Below are 25,247 nucleotides of genomic sequence, written 5' to 3' on the forward strand. Positions count from 1 at the left end.
CTGCTCTCATTTGTTCTAAATTCTGCTGGAAGAAAAATCTTTTTTTTTTCCTAAGATGACATATTTATTTTTCTTCCTCATTAAAAACATGATCATTTAACCAGATTTTGTCATCCTTAATTATCCCAACACTAGTCATAGTGAGTTAAATAAAAAATCTGCTAGGTAGTTTCTTTGCCAAAATAAACTTACAATCTAACTGTGGATAAGAAAGGAGTGATAATAACTAAATAACTAATTAGCTAAATGAATGAATAAATGAATGAATCTCTGATTGACCAAAGATTAAATTAGAAAGCCAAGCACTATAGTAAACACCAAACTATGTGATATAGTGAGCTCTGTAATACCTTGCAAAAAAGAGTCAGGCTCTCCTGGAATTTATAGAAGATGCATCTGTGTGGTAGAAATTTAGCTGGATTTAAAAGAATGCGTAGCGTTTGACTTGGCAGGGCTGTGCAGAAGGGGCCACTTTGGGTGATTGAGAACAGTGATTTTCAAATGTTTTTTCCCATTTGCAGAAAATTTTTTGAAGTAAACTGTTACTTTAAAACCTAAGGTATAACAGCTTAAAGCAGAGCTGCTTTGATTGAAGTGAGGAGGGAAATGGGCTTCACATTTGTGAATTTGGCCTCCTGGTTTCTCCTGGAGTTCTGATTTAGCATGTTCAAAATCATCCATTTATATTTCATCTGTATCTGTATCTTCTGTGGCATCTTTGAATGCTAATATCTAAGTCCCATAATGGAGACGTTTGCAAAAATCCAGACTTGAACCAGGGTCCAAGCAGTAAAAGGGGAGGAAACAAAAGGATAATTAGGAAGCAGTTGTAAAAAATAAATACAATGTGTTAAAGGGATGCTGGGAAGAGGAAGAAAGGAATCTGAAATGTTGCCAAAGTAATGTGTCTGTATATCAGGAAGAAAATCAGTGGTGCTAGGTAGAGAACTAGAAAGTCAGGAGAAGAAACTGTATTTGTTTCTTTTAGCATGTATATGTTTTATTCATTTTTTCCCCCTTTCAATATATCACTGTGCTGAGATGGGCTTTAAAGCAGGGATTTAAAGACCAGATTTATTCTGGTAGGACCTTTAAGTCTCTGTCTTTTCTCAAAATCTGGAATCTACTGAGAGGCATGTGATGTACATTATGCCTCCCATCTTCAGACAGCCCTGGCCCTGCATCATTTACAGTATACCAGGTACTGGCGATAGAGTGAAAAGACGACACAGTCTTAGCCTTCAGAAAACTCCCAAATTTGTTGTGGAGATGTGTATTTAGATGAATAAACTAATGTAAAATTAAAACTGGGTTAAATAGTGGGTAAGAATGGTACCTAGTGCCAGGAGAACGTATACCAGGCCTGATCTAGTCAGAGAAGGTATCCATGCAGCAGTGATATTTAAGCTGAGTAATAATTAAATAGAAGAAATGGGAGTGAGAGATGAAAGATGATTCCAGGTAGAGGGAAAGGCACGTGCAAAGGCATTAAAGGGAGAGAAGAAGCCAGTATGGCTGGAGCATAGAGGGTGAGATGTAAGAGAGAAAGCTGGAGAGGAGTGGATTATTCTACGAGCACTGGATGTCATTGATGGGGAAAAGGAGAGTCACATGATCATATATGGGTCTTGGAAAGATGACTCATGTTGCATCATGGAGAGCTGTTTGTAGAGTGGCCAGATGAGACATGGTCAGATACGTGACTGTTGCAGATATGCAGACAAAGTTCTCGGTATCTTGGGCCAGAGTGGCTGTCCTAAAGATATAAAGAAGAGAATTAAGATTCAAGTGATAGTTGGGAGGTAAAAGAGATTGAAATTGGTGATGAGGGTTAAAGGAGAGTAATGATATATTAATGATATATGGAGTCTTGACATGACATCATTATTGCAAGAATCACTTTCCCAATTTAATGTTTGCTTTTAAATTTTATTTCTGGTGTTTTTGATATGGGAATATTTTACAGTTAATGTAACATTAAAATCTAATTTTTATTTATATTTTTTGTTTTTACGTTTGTTTTTGCTTAAAAAGTTCTCCACATGCTTAGAAAATGTAAATTACCTACTTATCTACATTTTCCCCATTCTTTTACAGTATTTTTTTTCTTGTTGTAAGGGCTGAAGCTAGTAGGATTTAGGTCTTTAATACATCTGAGATACACACATATGTACATGCATACATGTATATAATGTATTTAGTATAAATGTGAGGTAGGTAAGGATCTAAATTTATTTTTTCCTTGTAAATAACTAATTGTCCTATAACCCATATATTATATTGTGATTCCGAGTCATTTACCTTTTTTTTTTTTTTTTTTTTGTGGTACGCCGGCCTCTCACTGGTGTGGCCTCTCCCGTTGCAGAGCACAGGATCTGGATGCGCAGGCTCAGTGGCCATGGCTCACTGGCCTAGCTGCTCTGCGGCATGTGGGATCTTCCCGGACCGGGGCACGAACCCGTGTCCCCTGCATCGGCAGGCGGACTCTCAACCACTGCGCCACCAGGGAAGCCCCATTTACCTTTTTATGAAGTATTTTGACAATAAGTGTGCCACTGAGATTAGCCCTACAAAGTATTAAAAAATTATATTCATGTGAATACTTTAAGTGATCTGTTTTCTTAAAAAATAACCCTGTAAATATTATGTAGAAAGTAATTTAAGTGCCCTGAAGTATTGGGAGGAATAGTGTTGAAAACAAACCCCAGAGCTAGTGTGATTTCGAGTGTATATAGTTTTGCTTATTTACAAAATGCATCTTTTTGAGTCATTGATTGTACTAATTATAGTTATATTCCTCAGCTCTCATCTGTATTCTTCTTGGAATTCTACCTTTGCCTCTTAGGACTAAAAATAAGTCATTTAATTTATTTTATCTGCTCTGACAGAAAAAATTTTTTTTACAAACTTCTTCTAACCTCTTTTGAAAGATAACTGTACAGACTTGAAACCCAAATTACCCTTTTCTCTTTTACTAAAGCTAATGAGTGCACTGTGACATTAACTGGGTTTCATGAAATGATTTTATCAATCTGTAATATAAATTATGTTTTTCTGTTGTGTCAGCTTGATGTATGTGAAACAAAGATGCGGTATACCCAGTCTCCAGTAAGGAAATAGCAATTAGAAAGGTCAAAATGACTCAAGTCATTGTGTTTTCATTTCCAGAAAACTTGCCTTTTAAAAGATGAGGCTTTACTTATTTTTAGTTTAGCACCATCTTGGAAACACCTACCTGTTAATTAGAACTGTGATTCCCTTCCATTCCCACAGCAGTACTGAGCCCATGCAGAAGTCGACAGCACTATAATTAGGAATTTTCTTCTAAGAAAAACATTATAATAGAAATCCTGCCATGCTTATTTTATTTTAATTGGGTGTGTAGCTCTAGGGATCTTCATAATTTTTCATAAAACTTTAATGTTAGTAAAATCACCTGCAAGGAAGCACTGCTTATCTCCTTGATTATACCATAAGGAGTAGGATCGTAATTTGAGCCTTTCTTTTCTTTTTTTTAAGCTAATGAGAGCAAAGAGTTGTAAGTGGATCAACACAATGCATCACCAAATATTGCTTATGACCTGTTTGAAAGAAAAATTACACAGGACGGAGTTAAACAGGGCAGGAAGATTTTGTTCAGAACTGTCACAATAGGGGAGAGAGATTGAATTCAACTACCTCTGAAACACAAGGCCAGGAGAGTTTTTAAGTGCTGGGGTGAGGTAATGAAAAAGTACGGGAGGACTTTAGCAGGGACGTTGGTCAGTGTTATCAGGCCATCTGTGTTTGCTAATCAGTGCTTATGAAAGTAAGCCTCCCACCCTCCCTCAAAGACAGGGGAGACAGGATCTGTCTTTCTGGATGATTACATTTCAAAGGGATGGTTCCCAGCTCCTTGAGAAAGAGTCCTGGGTTACAAAACCAGCGAGAGGCTGGAAGAAGATTTACATCTCAAAGGATCAGAGGAGGCATTTACAATTACAAGTTTTCTAAAGTAAATGTTCCAAGAGAAGAGAGGTAAGGGACCTTAAGTCAGGAGGAAACCTGTCCACAATTTAGTCAAGCTGAAGGGAATGCCAAGGCCATTTTGGTCACCCATTGATGAACTACTAGATTTTACCTGATGATCTGGGAGCTGAGCGAAAAGTCCAAGTCTTTTCTTACAGGTAAAGGATATACAGTCTTAAAATCTTTACATTTTATGGATGACTAAAGGCTGCTCACAAGTAACTTACTAAATTAGGTGTTAGCATATAGCAGGGAAGTCTTTGCAATCTGCTTTAGAGTGCCAGAAATTTCACTATCTGAAGTTTACCAAATAATAATAATAGAGACACCCATTGATGCCAGACACTGTTTTAAGCATGTTTTATATAATGTACACAACAATCCAAGAGCTCTTCTTTTCCCAGAAGTTGTGACTTGTCCGGGGTCAGACTGGGAATGGAAGAGCAGATCTCAAAACCAGGGCTGTGACTCCAGAGCCAGGGTCTGGGCCCAAAAGAGACATGCATGAGCACAACCTGAAAGAATGACAGAGGCACGTGTAGAAGAGGTTCATATTTCTTTTTTCTTTCCTTTAAATAACTGAAATGTCCTCCAAAGCCAGTCCTAACTCCACCCACTTTAACACTTCCTACCTAAGCCTTAGTTTTGTCCTGCTTCTTGAATGGAAGAGAGTCTTGTCTCTCTGCAGGTGTCAAAGGCCTTCTTCCAGCTTTGCTTTCATTATTATTTACTGTGGTCTCTCAGCAGCACTTCATTTATTTATGCAGAAATTATTAATGTGACAGAGGTCAGCCTGATTTAGAATCAGTTTGGACCCCTACGATCATTTCACATTCCAGTGGCACAAAGCAGGAATGAAGATGGGTGTCCTCGACCTTTCTTTCTGCTTGGGTGATGACATCAATTACGAAAATAGTAAAAAGATGTATGACCACCATCAGTCATGGTCCTATAGCACTGGCCTGCGAGTGACTACTTAAGTGCAATATAAAAGTTTTAAGATGTGTGCCAATTCTTGTACAACCCAGATATGTGAAGGCTTCTGTTACATTTCACTTTCTAACTTAAATATTCAGGGACTTCCCTGGGGGGTCCAGTGGTTAAGACTTTGCCTTCCAATGCTGGGGGTGTGGGTTTGATCCCTGGTCAGGGAACTAAGATCCACATGCCTCGCAGCCAAAAAAAAAAAAAAAAAAACATAAAACAAAAGCAATATTGTAACAAATTGAATTAAGACTTAAAAAAATACACTAAAAAAAAAAAAAGAGAACATTCAGAAGCCTGGGAAATAACGCAGAATGCTGATAATTTGTCATTAGAGAATCAAAGTTCTTACAGTAAATGTTTTGATCCCTGTTTTGGTTACCAACTAGTTTGGGGGTGAATATGTGAATTTATTAAAAATTAATCATAAATATTTTATTAAGTACTGTTCCCAGGCTACCCTCTGGGATCAGGTTACCTAGAAAGGCATACAGTCAAGTAAAGCAATGGGTACCAAATGGCATAATTAATGCAATGAGCACTTGTCAAAATTATACAGCTGTTCATAAATTTATATATTTAGTGCTTGTCTCCCCCATTAACTAGTTAACTCCATGAGGGCAGGGACCATGTTTGTTTTGTTGCTGTACCATAGCAACTGATACATTTTAGAAACTCGATATTTTTCAATGAGTGAATGAGTCATTTATTCTGCAATTAAGAGAGGCAGCCAAAAGGCTGGAGGGGACTAGATCAGGACAGGTTTGGTCAGGGAAAGTTACTGAAATTGTCATACTGTCATAGATCTGTTATCTTCCTCATGTTTTCAAAGTCTATATTAATTGGATTCCTCTAGCTTTCTTGAGCATCTGCTATGCAGATGACACTGCACTATGTTCTCCTACCCAGCTTATCCAATAAGACTGTACTCTGTAATGTACTGACAGACAAAGTCAATTTTCTACATAATGAATATGAAATTTTCACTCTTAAGTCTTGAGAATATAATGTCTTATTTTTATTTCAGAGTATATTTAAACACAGACCTACTGACATAAGAAACTACACATAAACCAGTTAACACTGAACACTGACTGCATGATGGCCCTCCTTCTATGTGTTGGGAGATCATCAAATTTTAGCTTCTTGCAAATGGCACTCCAAATTACCCTGAAGGTCACTAGAGGAACATTAATGATGATCACTAAAAATGGTCATGTAGCCCAAATTCATAATTACAGAAGTACATGTCATTCTTTTAACAAAATATCATGTCTCCTCCATTCTTATACCTTCTACCTTAGTGGATGATATGATGTTCATTCAAACTAAAAAGCTTATGATCAGTCTTTCGTGAGGTTAAATGATTGGTTGCTTGAATTTGGGGATAATGGAAATAACAAATCAAATCAGCAGCAACAGCAACAGAGAAAATCTTTAACTGTAGCTTTAGCACCTTTATAGTTAAAGAGGAATCATCTTGGGCTTTGAAAGCTTTCCTAACTGGAATAAAACCCATGAACTAGAAAGCAGATTATTTTCTTTTTTTATTTGGAAAGCGAGGTGTAATTTTATGCATGATCAATTCCATCGTATAGTCTATACATTTCCTCCAATGGAAAAGATACATTCATTAATTGTGTCAGTGTCTTTCAAAACTGTACCACAACTACTACCTTTACATTTTGTTTTTGAAAGGTCTTGAAAACCTAGTTTGGATGTGATAACCTCTCTCTTTCCCGTTGTCTAATATAAGTTATGGTGTGATAATTAAATCACCAGTGAAGGGCATTGTTAAATTTTATTGGTATTACATGAAAAAAGGATGTGTGCAGGTTTGCAAAGTGGCAACTTGAAAATTTCTTCAAATTCTTCTTTGCCTATTTGCTGTAATAAATTGTGAGTAGAATAAAAGGTTTAAGGAAATATTGAATGCAAAAAATTTACTTGACTGTTTACCAAAGATTTAAAAATATTTACAGGGGAAGTGAATTGTATAGGTTTCAACAATCATCTGCTGTTATCTTAACTATATATCAGGAAGCATCTACATGATCACTGCCTGAATGTAGGTATGTCAGGCTAAATCTGGCAAATTGATATGCAATCAAGTCAGTTATCATTAGTTTTCTATTTTTTTTATCAATTACTTTATTTCTAACAGGGTAATTTTAATTAAGGTATATGGGAGACTTGACTGGTGGTCCAGTGGTTAAGACTTCGCCTTCCAATGCGGTGAGTGCAGGTTCGATCCCTGGTCAGGGAACTAAGATCCCACATGCCTCTCAGACAAAAAACCAAAACATAAAACAGAAGCAATATTGTGACAAATTCAATAAAGACTTTCAAAATGGTCCACATCAAAAATATCTTCAAAAAAAATAAAGGTATATGGGTTTATTTAAAGTAACAATTGATTATATGCCATATCATAAACTGAAATCTGATGAAAAATCTTAGTGATTTTTTTCTGATTTAAATCTCTTTGATGTTTGCCTAAGATAGCATGTGTCCAGAATATACTCTGCTGGGAAATCTATATCACATGATGATTTTCTATGTTGTCAGAAAGTATTTTTATTTTTTTATTTTAAATGGATTTTATTTGATTTTATCATGTGCTCATATATTTTAGTTATCTGTTTTTGAGAAGGAATTGAGGCAAAGAAAAATGAAGTTCTTTTTCAGGAAATCTTCAACTCTTGCTATTTATTCATTGATTTAGTTTTAGATGTTTTATTTGAAAAAGTCCATATAAGGAAGGTTTTCATTTTGAGTGGGTGGTGGTTTAGGATTGTTCAGGTCATGAGCCTCCTTTGTTCAGATACTGGGGCTCTTTTGTGGTCATTGAGTATTAATGTTTTTTCAAGTCATCAAGCACATCCTGTTTTGTGACTTTTGTTCCATGCATCAGGAATTTCACCTGTATCTATAAATCTTTTGTGATATTTTTCTTGTAGCTTTGATCTGAAGTGACAGACTCCACTTGGCATATTCCCTTCCTGCCTGTCAATAGTTCTCATATGGGATTTCCCTGCCATCTCCCAAAACCAAAGAACAGTCACTTGCTACCAAACTGGTACAGTAATCAACGACAAAGTGGTCTATTTTGTACCACGATATTCCATTGACAACCTCTGGATGGTGGTAGGGAACACTGTGGTCTCCTTTGAAAGTATTTTTAAACTGTAGAGAATATATACTGCTGAGAAAACTTCATCACATGTAACGGTGTCTGGAAGCTATTTTCTGTGTTGTCTGACAGGTTGTTTTTTTTTTTTTTTCTTTTTTTAACTACAATAGCTAACAAAATTAAATGTAACAGGAAGAAAAATACCAGTTTTAATGGTACAGATTGCCCATATGAGATTGTAGTTTGGATCTCAACCAAGATTAAACTAGCTAATTAAACAGAGGCAAATCATACAGAGCTGAAATTAAAACGTATCCATTTACCAGATTGTTTTGGGCAGGATTCCTTTGGTTGCAAGTGACAGAATCACAACTAAACTACTTGAATGAGAGAAGAAACTACTGTCCTAGGAAACTAGGAAGTCTGAGGGTGATCTGTCCTTAGGCACAGCTCAATGCTGTGTTCAGTGCCCTCAACAGCGCTCGGTCTTTCTTTTATTGCTTCTCTGCCGTTGTCTGCCCTTGACTTGCTTTTCTTTCTGAGGAATTATAATGTGCAAAATGTGAGCCTGTAGCCAAAGAGAATGATTTTTTTGCTCATGCCCATGAATGAAACTAATCTGGAGTAAGCCATTTATAACAATGTATACTAATTGGCCATACTGTGATTTGTTCCCCTTTAGGAAAGGTGAGGTTCATGTGGAATAAAAGGGAAAGAAAGACATTTTTAACCATCTTAATCATTTCTAAGGGTACAGTTCAGTGATGTCAACTATATTCACATTGTTGTGCAACAAATCTCTAGAACTTTTTCATCTTGCAAAACTGAAACTCTATACCCACTAAACAATTCATTTCCCCCTCCCCCAGCCTCTGGAAACTACCATTCTATTTTCTGTTTCTATGAGTTTGACTACTTTAGATAGCTCATATAAGTGGAATCATACAGTATTTGTCTTTTTGTGACTGGCTTATTTCACTTAGTATAATGTCCTCAAGGTTCATCTATGTTGTGGCATGTGACAGGATTTCAAAAGGAAAAGACATTTCACAATTTTTTTTTTTTTTTTAAAGGGATATCCAAGAACACAAATGCCCTCAGGCAACTTAAATTCATAAAACAAACATAAAGAAACCATATGAGACTGAAAATAACTGGAAAATGCACTGCTCACTTAACATTTTTCAAATTCATTCAAAACACTGAGTTTACCAGTTAAAGAAACGCAAAATCACATCTGTAGCCTTTGGACTAAAAGTTTTAACACCTTCTTTTAAGTAGGCTTTGGGGATGATTTCTTAAAAAAAAATAAAGAGACAATTTTTGTATATAATTTTTTAATTAAACCTTTTATTTTGAGATAATTATTGATTCACATACAGCTATTAAAAAATTATGCAAAGAAATCCCATGGATCCGTTAAGCAGTTTCCCCCAATGGCAAAATCTTGCAAAACTGTAGTGAAGTTTCCCAACCAGTATATTGACATTAATATATTCCACTGATCTTATTTAAATTTCCCATTTTTCTTATGTTTATTTTTGTGTGCATACACACGTGTAATTTCATGCAATTTTATTACTTGTGTACAATGAATTTTTAAAGTAGAGTTTGTAGATTACATGTGGCTATTTCCAAGGTGCTATTATTTTTATAAATCTTAGTAGCAAAATATGTAATGCTGTTAATTTTATGTGACAAACATGAAGAAGGGTATATCTTATACTTAAACTAGATCTTTGCTTTCAAATTTGAAAACTTACTCAAACTGTATACCCTTTAACATTTTCTCGTTCTGTCTATAATTATAGAATGATATATGAATATTTAGTTTTCCCAAACCTTTCTTCTCCTTAATATTTAGAATTAGGTACTACTTTCGTTGTGTCATTATTACCAGAGAAGTAGGACATAGTTTAAGAACTTCACTGTTAATATTTGAAGATAATAATTGAGGGGAAATAATAGTGTTAATTTAAAAGTTTACTATTTTGCTCAGAATGTTTATATTTACTGGTCTTATAAAAGACAGATCATTAGGCGTTTGCATTAAGGGCAGCAAAACTCTCCATTTAGTTATGTAGAACTGTATAACTAAATCATAGAGAGTAAAATGAGTTTAAATATTTGCAAGGCAAATTACACAACCCTTAGGTACGTAGTCACCATTATATTTTACACCTCTTTAATGATTTATTATTTCCTTGTTCACCTTCATAAATTATTCTAATTTATAGAGTTTGTACTTCCTCAAACAAGAATACCTTCTTTTCCCAAGTCCTTCTTAATCTTATATATAGGAAGAGACTCAAAGAGAATTTTCTAAGTTATTGAATAGAAAATCCTTTTTAGGAAAAATGAAGTGACATAATAGGAACAAAAGACATTGCAATAAATTGAAATAGCTTCTTTATATAAATAAATTAAGGACACTTTCTCTTCATAAAGAAAAATTAATGTAATTATTTTCTTAATAAAGGACACAAAGCTTTCCAATAATTACATGGTCTCTTATTTCCCCTTCATTTCAGCAGAGACCTTATGAAGACAATTCAGTCTTTTAGTTTTTAGATGATGATCTGAAGTTAAATGATGGCTGTACTGAGCCTATTTGAATTATTTTCTAGGGAAAACTTAATCAAGGCCATTCTTGTTTACTCATTTATTCAATACTTAACACTAATAATAATAGCAGTAAAAACAAGTAACAACTTTTCTGAGTCCTGAATTGTTTCTCTCTAAACCATCATAACTCTTTATTTTAGCTTTCTTAATTTCTATCTCTTCCATCCTAACTGAGCCTTCCACTGTTTATTCTTTATTTTCCTTATGATTTTGTTTTCACGTCTATGATAGTTTATTTTGTATTCTTTATTTCTTAGTTTTGTGAACTCCCATTTCATCTGTACCATCACATTCCTGAGATCTTATATTTCTACTTTGGTGTTTCCCAAGAGAGAGGAAAATGCTTCTTATGTTTTTTAGAACAGTCGTTTAATGTTCTCCTGTTCATGGCTTCTTTTCTGCAGGGGTGTGGGGCTGATTTTCATCTAGTCTTTTTTTCTTACAGAAACTTTGTGTTAGTGCTGTACTATATCCCTTTTTTAGAAAACATACTTATCTCTGGAAAAATTATCAACTCTCTTCCCTGGACAAGCCCTTCACCATAGATATATTTTGGCAGAGATGTTTGTTACCATTCTAAGCTTTCTGACTTCCCCAAAGAAAAGGCATTGGGTTCTCTGCTGCCTCAGGTTAAAGCTGCTTCATGAAGACATGGTTTAACTGTTTAATTCTTTACTTTCTGTACCTCTGTCTCTTCTACTTTTCTTCTACTTCTCTGAAACAAAATACTTCCAGGAGGGGCTTGTTCTGCCAGCACAGGTCGGTCACCTCAGTTTCTGCACCCACAGCTGTATATATAGAATAAGTTTTATGGCCTGCACTGTCAGGCAGTATATTTTTCTTGGTTAGTTCTTAGGTCAACTGTCCTTGAACACTTTTGCCACTGACAGAGGTCTTTTGCCACTGACAGAGCTTGGCCTTTTGCTACTTTTACGAGCTTTGCAATGCTCCAGAAGTTACCTTGTCCCTGTTTGCTGTCAACTTCTTAGTATTTCTTTCAACATTTTAATTGTTGAAATGAACTCCTTTATTTGCATAGCTATGATCATTCAGGAAATTATCTATGCTATGTTATCATTATTTTTTTAACACCTTTATTGGAGTATAATTGTTTTACAATGGTGTGTTAGTTTCTGCTCTATAACAAAGTGAATCAGCTATACATATACATGTATCCCCATATCTCTTCCCTCTTGTGTCTGCCTCCCACCCTCCCTATCCCAGCCCTCTAGGTGGTCACAAAGCACCAAGCTGATCTCCCTGTGCTATGTGGCTGCTTCCTACTAGCTATCTGTTTTACATTTGATAGTGTATATATGTCCATGCCACTCTCTCACTTCGTCCCAGCTTACCCCTCCCCCTCCCCGTGTCCTTAAGTCCATTCTCTACATCATCTGTGTCTTTATTCCTGTCCTGCCCCTAGGTTCTTCAGAACCTTTTTTTTTTTTTTTTTTAGATTCCATATATATGTGTTAGCATACAGTATTTGTTTTCCTCTTTCTTACTAACTTCACACTGTAGGAGAGTCTGTAGGTCCATCCACTTCACTACAAAAAATGCAATTTCATTTCTTTTTATGGCTGAGTAATATTACATTGTATATATGTGCCACATCTTCTTTATCTATTCATCTGTCAATGGACACTTAGGTTGCTTCCATGTCCTGGTTATTGTAAATAGAGCTGCAATGAACATTGTGGTACATGAGTCTTTTTGAATTATGGTTTTCTCAGGGTATATGTCCAGTAGTGAGATTGCTGGATCATATGATAGTTCTATTTTTAGATTTTTAAGGAATCTCCATACTGTTCTCCATAGTGGCTGTATCAATTTACATTCCCACCAACAGTGCAAAATGGTTCCCTTTTCTCCACACCCTCTGCAGCATTTATTGTTTGTAGATTTTTTAATGATGGCCATTCTGACTGGTGTGAGGTGATACCTCATTGTAGTTTTGATTTACATTTCTCTATTGATTATTGATGTTGAGCATCCTTTCACGTGTTTGTTGGCAATCTGTATATCTTCTTTGGAGAAATGTCTATTTAGGTCTTCTGCCCATTTTGGGATTGGGTTGTTTGTCTTTTTGACATTGAGCTGCATGAGCTGCTTGTGTATTTTGGAAATTAATCCTTTGTCAGTTGCTTCATTTGCAAATATCTTCTTCCATTCTGAGGGTTTTCTTTTCATGTTGTTTTTGGTTTCCTTTGCCATGCAAAAAGCTTTTAAGTTTCACTAGGTCCCATTTATTTTTGTTTTTATTTCCATTTCTCTAGGACATGGGTCAAAAAGGGTCTTGCTGTGATTTATATCATAGAGTGTTCTGCCTATGTTTTCCTCTAAGAGTTTTATAGTGCCTGGCCTTACATTTAGGTCTTTAACCCATTTTGAGTTTATTTTTGTGTATGGTGTTAGGGAGTGTTCTAATTTCATTCTTTTACATGTAGCTGTCCAGTTTTCCCATATGCTATGTTATCATTAATAAATCCAAAAGAAATGGAAATTTAATGTAGTAGATTAATAATAACATACAGCTGTATCTTGGCATTTATTCTTCCAGTCTCTGATTTTTATAATAATTTTTCTATAACTTCTCAGATAATTTCCTTCTCAGAGGGTGAGATTTTGGGTGGTACACTTAAATCACTGGGGTCAGTCAGGACGTATTGATGTCACTTGCCATTGTGATTTTGTTAGTGTGAAATGATTTTTCCTTTCAGTATAAGACTCTGGAGGTACCATGAAATCAATTGAAAATTCTGTAAAGGAAATGAAGCCCTGAATTATTTCAAACAAGCTAATATAATTTAAAATGTGTATTTTATACTTTTTCTTAAAGCACTTTTGCTACATTAAAAATTTAGTGTGATAAGTAGCAAAACTGACTGCTTATTCTAGTTTTAGTCATAACCTCATTACTCTCAGTCGACCCTTGGTTAAATCACTTAACACTCTTGAACCTTGTTTTCCTGAAACCCCCACAATAATTTATCTTTCTGGTAGTAAAATATTGAGGACTTTTGTTAGGAGAAGGTGCCTAATGGCATGTTAGATACATTGAAGCAGTGAGTGTGTGTGGCCAAATTATAACTGTTCCCAAGCATTTCCAGAAGTGAGCAAAGATGAAGCAAGCCTAGAGGGTGCTGCTCTCATCCTCTGAAAACTCCTAGCTAAAAAGAGCAATCTCAGGAGGAGGCTGGCAAACCCTTTTTTTGACTGTTTTCTATATACCAGACATGATGTTAAGCACTGTATGTGTATAAATATATATGTATATATGTGTGTGTGTGTGTATATATATATATATATATATATATATAGTCCTATTGAGCAACAATTTAATATACATTGAGGTGGTTGGCATTTTCCCTTTTATAGATTAGGAGACTGAGATTTACACAGATTGGCTAGGAAATGGCTTAGAAATGGTGGAGCCAAGGACACTACATAATGATCAAGGGATCAAACCAAGAAGAAGATATAACAGTTATAAATATATATGCACCCAACATAGGAGCACCTCAATACATAAGGCAATTGCTAACAACTGTAAAAGAGGAAATCGACAGTAACACAATAATAGTGGAGGACTTTAATACCTCACTTACACCAATGGACAGATCATCCACACAGAAGATGAATAAGGAAACACAAGCTTTAAATGACACAATAGAACAGATAGATTTAATTGATATTTATAGGACGTTCAATCCCAAAACAGCAGATTACACTTTCTTTTCAAGTGCACATGGAACATTCTCCAGGATAGATCACATTTTGGGTCACAAATCAAGCCTCAGTAAATTTAAGAAAGTTGAAATCATATCAAGCATCTTTTCCGACCACAATGCTATGAGATTAGAAACCAATTACAGGGAAAACAACGTAAAAAACACAAAAACATGGAGACTAAATAATACATTACTAAATAACCAAGAGATCACTGAAGAAATCAAAGAGGATATCAAAAAATACCTAGAGACAATTTACAACAAAAACACGACAATCCAAAACCTATGGGATGAAACAAAAGCAGTTCTAAGAGGGAAATTTATAGCAATACATGCCTACATCAAGAAACAACAAACATCTCAAGTAAACAATCTACCCTTACAGCTAAAGGAACTAGAGAAAGAAGAACAAATAAAACCCACAGTTAGTAGAAGGAAAGAAATCATAAAGATCAGAGCAGAAATAAATGAAATAGAAACAAAGAAAACAATAGCAAAGATCAATAAAACTAAAAGCTGGTTCTCTGAGAAGATAAACAAAATTGATAAACCTTTAGCCAGACTCATCAAGAAAAAGAGGGAGAGTACTCAAATCAATAAAATTAGAGATGAAAAAGGAGAAGTTACAACAGACACCGCAGAAAGATAAAGCATCCTAAGAGACTACTACAAGCAACTCTATGCCAATAAAATGGACAACCTGGAAGAAATGCACAAATTCTTAGAAAGGTATAACCTTCCAAGACTGAACCAGTAAGAAATAGAAAATATGAAAAGACCAATCACAAGTTATGAAATTGAAACTGTGATTAAAAATCTTCCAACAAACAAAAGTCCAGGACCAGATGGCTTCATAGGTGAATTCTATCAAACATTTAGAGAAGAGCTAACACCCGTCCTTCTCAAACTCTTCCAAAAAATTGCAGAGGAAGGAACACTCCCAAACTCATTCTATGAGGCCACCATCACCCTGATACCAAAACCAGACAGAGATACTACAATAAAAGAAAATTACAGACCAATATCACTGATGAACATAGATGCAAAACTCCTCAACAAAATACTAGCAAACAGAATCCAACAACACATTAAAAGGATCATACCCCATGATCAAGTGGGGTTTATCCCAGGGATGCAAGGATTCTTCAATATACACAAATCAGTCAATGTGATACACCATATTAATAAATTGAAGAAGAAAAACCATATGATCATCTCAATAGATGCAGAACAAGCTTTTGACAAAATTCAACACCCATTTGTGATAAAAACTCTCCAGAAAGTGGGCATAGAGGGAACTTACCTTAACGTAATAAAGGCCATATACAACAAACCCACAGCAAACATCATTCTCAATGGTGAAGAACTGAAAGCATTTCCTCTAAGATCAGGAACAAGACAAGGATGGCCACTCTTGCCACTATTATTCAACATAGTTTTGGAAGTCCTAGCCCCAGCAATCAGAGAAGAAAAAGAAATAAAAGGAATACAAATTGGAAAAGAAGAATTAAAACTGTCACTGTTTGCAGATGACGTGATACTATACATAGAGAATCCTAAAGATGCCACCAGAAAACTACTAGAGTTAGTCAATGAATTTGGTAAAGTTGCAGGATACAAAATTAATTCACAAAAATCTCTTGCATTCCTATACACTAACAAGGAAAGATCAGAAAGAGAAATAAAGAAACAATCCCATTCACGATTGCAACAAAAAGAATAAAATACCTAGGAATAAACCTACCTAAGGAGGTAAAAGACCTGTACTCAGAAAACTATGACACTGATGAAAGAAATCAAAGATGACACAAACAGATGGAGAGATATACCATGTTCTTGGATTGGAAGAATCAATACTGTGAAAATGACCACACTACCCAAAGCAATCTACAGATGCAACACAACCCCTATCAAATTACCAGTGGCATATTTACAGAACTAAAACAAAAAAACTTAAAATTTGTATGGAGACACAGAAGACCCCGAATAGCCAATGCAGTCTTGAGGGGAAAACACGGAGCAGGAGGAATCAGGCTCCCTGACTTCAGACTATACTACAAAGGTACAGTAGTCAAGGCAATATGGTACTGGCACAAAAACAGAAATGTAGATCAATGGAACAGGATAGTAAGCCCAGAGATTAAACCCATGCAGCTATGGTCAACTAATCTATGACAATGGAGGCAAAGATATACAATGGAGAAAAGACAGCCTCTTCAATAAGTGGTGCTGGGAAAACTGGACAGCTACATGTAAAAGAATGAAATTAGAACACTCCCTAACACCATACACAAAAATAAACTCAAAATGGACTAGAGACCTAAATGTAAAACCAGACACTATAAAAGGTAAGAATAAATCACATAAATCACAGCAAGATCCTTTTTGACCCACCTCCTAGAGTAATGGAAATAAAAACAAAAATAAACACATGGGACCTAATGAAACTTAAAAGCTTTTGCAAAGCAAAGGAAGCTACAAACAAGACAAAAAGACAACCCTCAGAATGAGAGAAAATATTTGCAAACGAATCAGTGGACAAAGGTTTAATCTCCAAAATATATAAACAGTTCATGCAGCTCATTATTAAAAAAACAAACCCAACCAAAAATAGTCAGGAGACCTAAATAGACATTTTTCCAAAGAAGATATACAGACTGCCAACAAACACATGAAAGGATGCTTAACCTCACTAATCATTAGAGAAATGCAAATCAAAACTATGAGTTATCACCTCATACCAGTTAGAATGGGCATCATCAGAAAATCTACAAACAACAAATGCTGGAGAGGGTGTGGAGAAAAGGAAACCTTCGTGCACTGTTGGTGGGAATGTAAATTGATACAGCCACTATGGAGAACAGTATGGAGGTTCCTCAAAAATCTAAAAATGGAACTGCCATATGACCCAGCAGTCCCACTCCTGGGCATATACCCAGAGAAAACCATAATTCAAAATGACACATGCACCCCAATGTTCATTGCTGCACTATTTACAATAGCCAGGTCATGGAAGCAACCTAATTGCTCATCGACAGATGAATGGATGAAGAAGATATGGTACATGTATACAATGGAATATTACTCAGGCGTAAAAAGAATGAAGTTCGGTCATTTGCAGAGATGTGGATGGATCTAGAGACTGTCATACAGAAGGAAGTAAGTCAGAAAGAGAAAAACAAATTTCGTATATTAACGCATATATGTGGAACCTAGAAAACTGGTACAGATGAACCAGTTTGCAGGGTAGAAATTGAGACACAGATGTACAGAACAAATGTATGGACACCAAGGGGGGAAAGTGGCGGCGTGGGGTTATGGTGATCTGATGAGTTGGGAGATTGGGATTGACATATATACACTAATATGTATAAAATAGATAACTAATAAGAACCTTCTGTTTCAAAAAATAAATAAAAGAAAATTCAAAACAGAAATGGTGGAGCCAGTACTCAAGTTCAGATCTGGCTAATTTCATTCTCCTGTCCATTCTGCATAGTTTGGTCCTCCCTACATGCAGACAGAAAATATGGATATGCTCTATGCTTCTTAATGGAAAATATGACATAAATTCATGATGTTCTAATCATTACCTCACTATCTAGAGTATGTGTGAATGTGCTATTTTTAAGGATTGCCCCCCTCCCTGACTTTGTCTGCTTGTAATATTTCTTCAAAGGAATACACTAGAAAAATAAGCACTATATAGGCAACTTGAGTTGTAATGATGTGAGTGGTGCAAGTTAGTTAAACATTTTAATACTAAGATATTTTTTCTTCTATAACAGATGTCACCTTTATCAAGTTGTGCAATATTAATCACTTCAGTATCACTAAAGGGGCTAGGTAAATCTACAATTTAACAGTCTGCCTCTGAGCAATGTTTCCTATTTAATTTAGCATGTTCCCTTTTCTTAGTAGTACAAAGCAGGCCTCAAGAAAGAATGGTTTCAGAGAGCCAGTACTTTTTAGAGGTGGTATAATTAGTATTCTATATGCCATTAGATCTTCTTTAATCTTGTTGCATACCAAAAAAAATCCATGGAAAAATTACATAAAGTAAAATACTGAAGCAAATTCTGGTAAAAAAAAAAATAATACATGGCTGATTCATTTTGTTGTGCAGTGGAGGCTAACACAACATTGTAACGTAACCATACACCAATAAAACTTTTTAAAAAATAATACCAAAATGGAGATATAACAGTCCGCTTATATGGATTTAATTTAACATCAAAGTTTCAAATAAAAATTGGCTTGTGTATTTAGAAAAAAAATACTGGATGTAACTGAACTACTGTGTCTTGAATCAAGTCCAAAATCCGTCTCAAAATATCTAGGGTTATATTCTTCAAGGTTAGATGATGTTGATTTGAAAATCTCTCTGAGTATAGAATAAGAGCCCGGTGAAATACTGGAGATAAAGAATCTGACATGGTATTGGTCTTAAACCTTTTAGGTCATCTTCTCTATGAAAACTTCTCTGATATTGATATTCTCTCTCTCTCCTCACATATCTACACACATTTATATATATACATATGAGAAAAACCTACCTAACTCCACATGCATGTATATGCATATTTTAAAAGGTCATTTATTAATTGTAGTATAACAAACATATCTTAAGTAACAGTTCAGTGAATGTTCACAAATTAAATGTATATGTGTAACCACAACCTAGGTCAACAAATAGAATATTACCAGCCCTCCAGAGCTCCCTGCCCACTTTCTTGATTTTTGCTCACTGTTCTTACAGCTAACAGCATACGTTAGCTTTACCTGAATTTCATATGAATAGAATCATACAAAATGTATTCTTTTGTATATGGTCTCTTTCACTTGTTTGTGATTTGTGAGATTTGTTGATGTTGTTGTGAGTAGTAGTATTTCATTTATTTTAATTGACGTATTGTTTTCCATTATGTTTATTTATTCTACTCTCGGTGTACATTAGGGTTGCTTTTGGTTTGGGGGGTATTATGAATAATGTTGCTATGAAAATGTATATATATATACATGTATGTATTTTTAGATATATGTGTGTATGTATGTGTATTGGGCATGCAGCTAAGAGTAGAATTACTGAGTCACAGGGAACGTATATGGTCATTTTGGTCAATACAAGTTTCCACAGTGGTTGAACCAAGTTACATTCTCACCAGCTGTGTATGAGAGTTCCAGATCTGCTACTTTCACAATGCATTATCAGTCATTAACCATTTTCGTAGATTAAAATCACATTGTGACTTTAAATTGCATTACCCTGATGATGAATGAACTAGAGAAGGTTTTTGTGTATGTTTATCAGGCTTTTACACATTCTCTTTTGTGAAGTGCCCATTCAAGATTCTTCTTCCATTTTTAAACTGGGTTTGTCCTTCCGTATTAATTTTTACAAGTTTATTATATATTCTGGGTATTAGTCCTTTTTGGTAAGATCTATTAAAACTATATTCTCCCACTCTGTAGTCTACCTTTTATAATCTCTTAATGGCGTTTATGAGAAATAGAGTTCTTAATTTTAATGTAGTCCAGTTTACCAATCTATTTTTATGATAATTACCTTGTGTCCTATTTAAGAAAATTCACCTAACCAAAACACAAGCAGATATTTTCTAGTGTTAACTTTTAGAAAAAAAATTTAACCTTTCATTTTTATATCACCAGTGCATCTGAGACGGATTTTTTTATTGTGGGATGTAGGGGTCAGCTTTTACATTTTTCCATATGAATATATATTACTGAAAAGACCACCTTTCCTCCACTCTATACTATCATATTTGTCATAAGTCACAAATCATATGTCATGTGTAGGTTTCCTTATGGACTATTTTGGTCCTTTCTTCTATTTGTTTATCCTTGTACCAATATCATACTTCTAAATTTCTGTAACTTTTGATCTGTAGTGTATCTTTTTTTAAGATTATCTTGAATATCCTTGACTTCATTTCTACGTACATTTTAGAATCAACTTGTTAATATCAGCAGCAACATATTCTTTTTTAAAATGGTGGGGTTTGTATTGGAATCACCTTGAATCTATATATCAATTTGGGGGTATCAAATTGGGGAGAATTGGATTCTCACAGTAAATCCTAAACAAAATATTTGCAAATATATTCCAGCGATATATAAAGAGGATGAATATCAAGATCATGTTGGGTTTATTCAAGGAATACAGAGGTTGTTTAATATTAGAAAATGAATTAATGCAATTCACCATGTTAACAGAAGAAAAAAAAGCATCCCATAATCTTCTCAGTGGATGCAGAAAAAAATATTTGATCAGCTTCAAAATTCACTCATGGTAAAAATCTTAGCAAACTAGAAATAGAAATGAACTTCCTTAATGTGTTAAAGAGCCATGTTGACATCTTCTTTCCTGATGTTGAGACTGAAACAAGAACATATCTGCTCTACCACATTTTACTGGAGGTTCTGGCCAGCAACAAGGAATCTAACTAACTAACTCAGACTTTTTACTTAGTGGCTTCTGAAGAGTGGGAGTTCAACAAGACAAGTGGCAGCTGCCAGTCTGAAAAGTGGCAGAGTGTCACTTCTACTGTAGTTTATTAAAGTCGTAACAAAAGAAAGGGACATAGCCCCCCACCCCTAGATTGGAGGAGTGTCAGAGAATTTATCACCACAGATATGCCACACATTTGTACATGTTAGGAGCTGTTTATTTTTCACAATAAAACTTGAGCTCTAGGTTGGCTGAGTATAATATGAATCATTAATTTGCTTCGTTGGGGGTCTTCCTGAGCTGTGGTCTGTTGTTTTCATCATTGAATGTTGCTATAGAGAATGTTGTGGCAAGATTCATTCTTTTCTGACTTTACAGCCAAATTGGGTTTTGTTTGTTTATTTTGCTTTTTTTTTTTTCGCTTGGCCTAATTGCACATAGATATACACCTTCCTTTATTTTAAGGGAAATATGTCCCTCAGACATATTTTATGTATATATTTGTATTCCTTTACTATATATTCAGATGTATTATATACCCAAATTTTAACAAAACTTTATTTATTGTATGTATATAGATCCAAACTTTGATACAAACTTTTAAATATATATCAAATATATACATTTACATGTGTGTATGCATATAGACATATACGCCCATACTTTTAACGTATATTTTAAACTTCTATTATTTTGCTATATTTTCTCAAATCCCTTCTTTCTATGTTTTCCACAAATCTCTTTTTATGCTTCTTATAATGTGAGTATCAGTGGTTTTATTTATCTTACTTAGCTCATTTATCTATTCCTTGAGTTCTTGAGAGGGGAGGGAGGAGTGTATTGTCCTTAATTTTTTTGTTTTGTCTATGGTTTTGGATATGTATTCTTAAGTTTGCAATATTCCTTTCCTCCTTTTAATCAATGTATTTGCAGATATCTCATGCTGCTGCCGCTGCTGGCTCTCCTCCCCCTCATCTTCCTTCACCGCCTCTCCTCCTCCATTGGTACTTATCTTGAATGGGTGTGATGGAGGTTTCTTTATTGACTGGCAGAGGAGACAGCTGGCAGTTTGAAGTGTGATCTCATTTTTGTTCCTGCCTGAGGTTGTGAGCTTTTTCTAGATTAGCAGAGAGATTTTCTGGCTTATAAGGATGTCAGCCATTTTGAGTATGATCTTTTAAATAGGCAGTGTAGATCAATACAGTTTCTGTTCCACATTACCTTACCAAGAACTTACTCTGTAAAGATGGTGTATCAGGATGCTAAGTAAAATGTAGGTCTCCTCTAGGGCTGATATTACCATTCCAAGAAACAGGGCATTGGTCTACTCCTCAGAGTGAGCCCCTGTTTTGGAAAATCCATGCTCTACCCACCTGTCTCACCCTCACAATGATTCATTATGGGGTTATGGATGTAGTCGATTCTTGTTTTCTTTGATATTTTAAACTTATCCTAATATCTTGATTTCCTTCTCCTTTTCAGATGCAGCAGCTGTTCCATGAAAATTATGAACACAATCGGAAGGGTTATATCCAAGACCTTCACAACAGCAAAATCCATGCAGCCATAACACTTCATCCAAACAAAAGGCCTGCCTACCAATACAGGCTTCATAATTACATGCTTAGCCGCAAAATTTCTGAACTTCGCTACCGCACCATCCAGCTCCACCGGGAGAGCGCTCTGATGAGCAAGCTCAGTAACAGCGAAGTGAGCAAAGAGGACCAGCAGCTGGGAGTGATGCCTTCTTTCAATCACTTCCAGCCTCGGGAGAGAGATGAAGTGATAGAATGGGAGTTCCTGACAGGGAAGCTCCTCTACTCAGCATCTGAGAACCAGCCTCCCCGACAGAGCATCAGCAGCATCCTGAGAACAGCGCTGGATGACACCGTCCTACAGGTGATGGAGATGATCAATGAGAATGCCAAGAGTAGAGGACGGCTCATCGACTTCAAGGAAATTCAGTATGGCTACCGCAGGGTTGATCCCCTGCATGGGGTGGAGTACATCTTGGATTTACTCCTCTTATACAAAAGACACAAGGGGAGGAAACTGACTGTGCCAGTAAGACGTCATGCCTATCTTCAGCAGTTGTTCAGCAAGCCTTTCTTCAGAGAAACTGAAGAGCTAGATGTCAACAGTCTTGTAGAGAGTATTAACAGTGACACTCAGTCATTCTCCTTTATATCTAATTCTTTAAAGATATTATCTTCTTTTCAAGGTGCCAAAGAAATGGGAGGGCCCAATGAAAAGAAAATACATGTTCTTGTCCCTCTCATTGGAAGGTATGATATTTTCTTGAGATTCATGGAGAACTTTGAAAACACGTGTCTTATCCCAAAGCAGAATGTAAAGCTGGTCATCATCCTTTTCAGTAGGGATTCTGGCCAAGATTCCAGCAAGCATATTGAGCTGATACAAGAATATCAAAACAAGTACCCTAAAGCAGAAATGACCCTGATCCCCATGAAGGGAGAGTTTTCCAGAGGTCTTGGTCTTGAAATGGGATCTTCCCAGTTTGACAATGATACTTTGCTGCTATTTTGTGATGTTGACTTGATCTTCAGAGGAGACTTTCTCCAACGATGTAGAGACAATACAATTCAGGGACAACAGGTATACTATCCCATCATCTTTAGCCAGTATGACCCAAAGGTAACCAATGGGGGAAGTCCTCCCACTGATAATGACTTTGTCTTCTCAAAGAAGACTGGATTTTGGAGAGACTATGGATATGGAATTACCTGTATTTATAAAAGTGATCTTCTGGGTGCAGGTGGATTTGATACCTCAATACAAGGCTGGGGACTGGAAGATGTAGATCTCTACAATAAAGTTATTCAATCTGGCTTAAGGCCCTTCAGAAGTCAAGAAGTAGGAGTGGTGCATATTTTCCATCCAGTTCATTGTGACCCTAACTTGGACCCTAAGCAGTATAAGATGTGCTTAGGATCCAAGGCAAGTACTTTTGCCTCAACCGTGCAACTGGCTGAACTGTGGTTGGAAAAACATTTGGGTGTCAGGTACAATCGAACTCTCTCCTGACAGTCCAGGCAACACATATTGCCTTTTTAAAGGGGAGTTTACCTCATTGTTGGTTGTTGTTATTTTTATTTTATTATTGTTATTTTTATTATTATAATTATTATTGTTATAATTTTATTTTGTTGTCCTGGTCTTAAACTACTCTTGGTTGTCTTCCAAAGGGTGTTTGTTGACCTCAAACAACAAGAGTCTGCGGTTCACTGATATTTCAGATTTCTACTGAAGTCAATAGGTATATTACTTTTATATATCTTTGAGATTGAGATTGAGTTAAATCGTGGCAATCAGATGACTTTTGAAGCTCATTCATCATGAGAGACAGCTTAGAAGAATGTTCTCTTGGGGCTTAAAGATGCAATATCGACTTTTCTTTCATTTGTCAAATTCAATGTGATACGAATATTTACTGGTGAAAGGTACCACAAAAGTGCTTTATGCTTCCTATGGGGAAGGGACTCTGTAACATAAACTTGAGTTTTGTAATTTATACAAGGACTTAAATATATAGACAGTAATTTTCTTCATCTTTAGAATTTTTAAAGGAAATGAACACTTATGATTGTATGTTTATTTTTTTTAAAAAAAGTTTTAAAAATTGAGGAGTTTGTTCCACAAGCAACCGGTACTGGCTACCCTGGTCTTATGACAGTTATCTGCTCCTCACAACTGTCTGCTATAAATGCGAATGAATTTTATTTTCTCAAGGAAATATGATTTAATTAAATATTCATGTACATTTTAGAAGCTTTATGAAACAATGTCCTTCATTTGCTGGCAAGAAGATAAAATATGACAGAACCTGGTTATTTATAATAAAACACAGGTATAACAATATTCTTTTTCAAAAACACTGAAAAATTTGTGTTGTTTCCTTTTAGTCAGTCATATTTGATGTGTTTCTTAATGGTCATACTCACCAAAACATGCTTGCTACACAGGCTGGAAAAGTTAATATGGAATTATGGGCATGATATTTGTATCAGTATGCTTTAAGTCCTAGCCTTCATTAACTGATTAAAATGAGCAGTTTTTAAGTCAGTAATTTACAATCCGGGGGAAGTATTCCTCTTCGATCTCATTAGCTTTGTGATCAAACTGAACCAAGAACAGGTCAGAAATGGCTTTTAATATGGATTGGTAGACGGCTCAAAGATACAAAAATAAATGCGGAAATTATAAATATCAAATTAATTTTATAAAAATAATACTGCAATTTATAAAACACCTAGGAAAATGTCATTTAATTTCATAT

The 25,247-nt window shown here is 35.4% G+C and overlaps 1 protein-coding gene across 1 annotated transcript in view; it reads left to right on the forward strand.

The window, feature by feature from the left end:
* CHSY3 (chondroitin sulfate synthase 3) overlaps nt 1-24,851 on the forward strand; it is a 278,500-nt gene extending 253,649 nt beyond the window's left edge. The window contains exon 3 of the mRNA XM_065874647.1: nt 22,433-24,851. Coding sequence (XP_065730719.1) covers nt 22,433-23,995 — 1,563 coding nt within the window. The 3' untranslated portion in view covers nt 23,996-24,851. The remainder of the gene's footprint in view (nt 1-22,432) is intronic.
* Nucleotides 24,852-25,247: the final 396 nt, after the last annotated feature.

This window comes from Phocoena phocoena, chromosome 3 (genome assembly GCF_963924675.1).
Source record: "Phocoena phocoena chromosome 3, mPhoPho1.1, whole genome shotgun sequence".
NCBI lineage: Eukaryota > Metazoa > Chordata > Mammalia > Artiodactyla > Phocoenidae > Phocoena > Phocoena phocoena.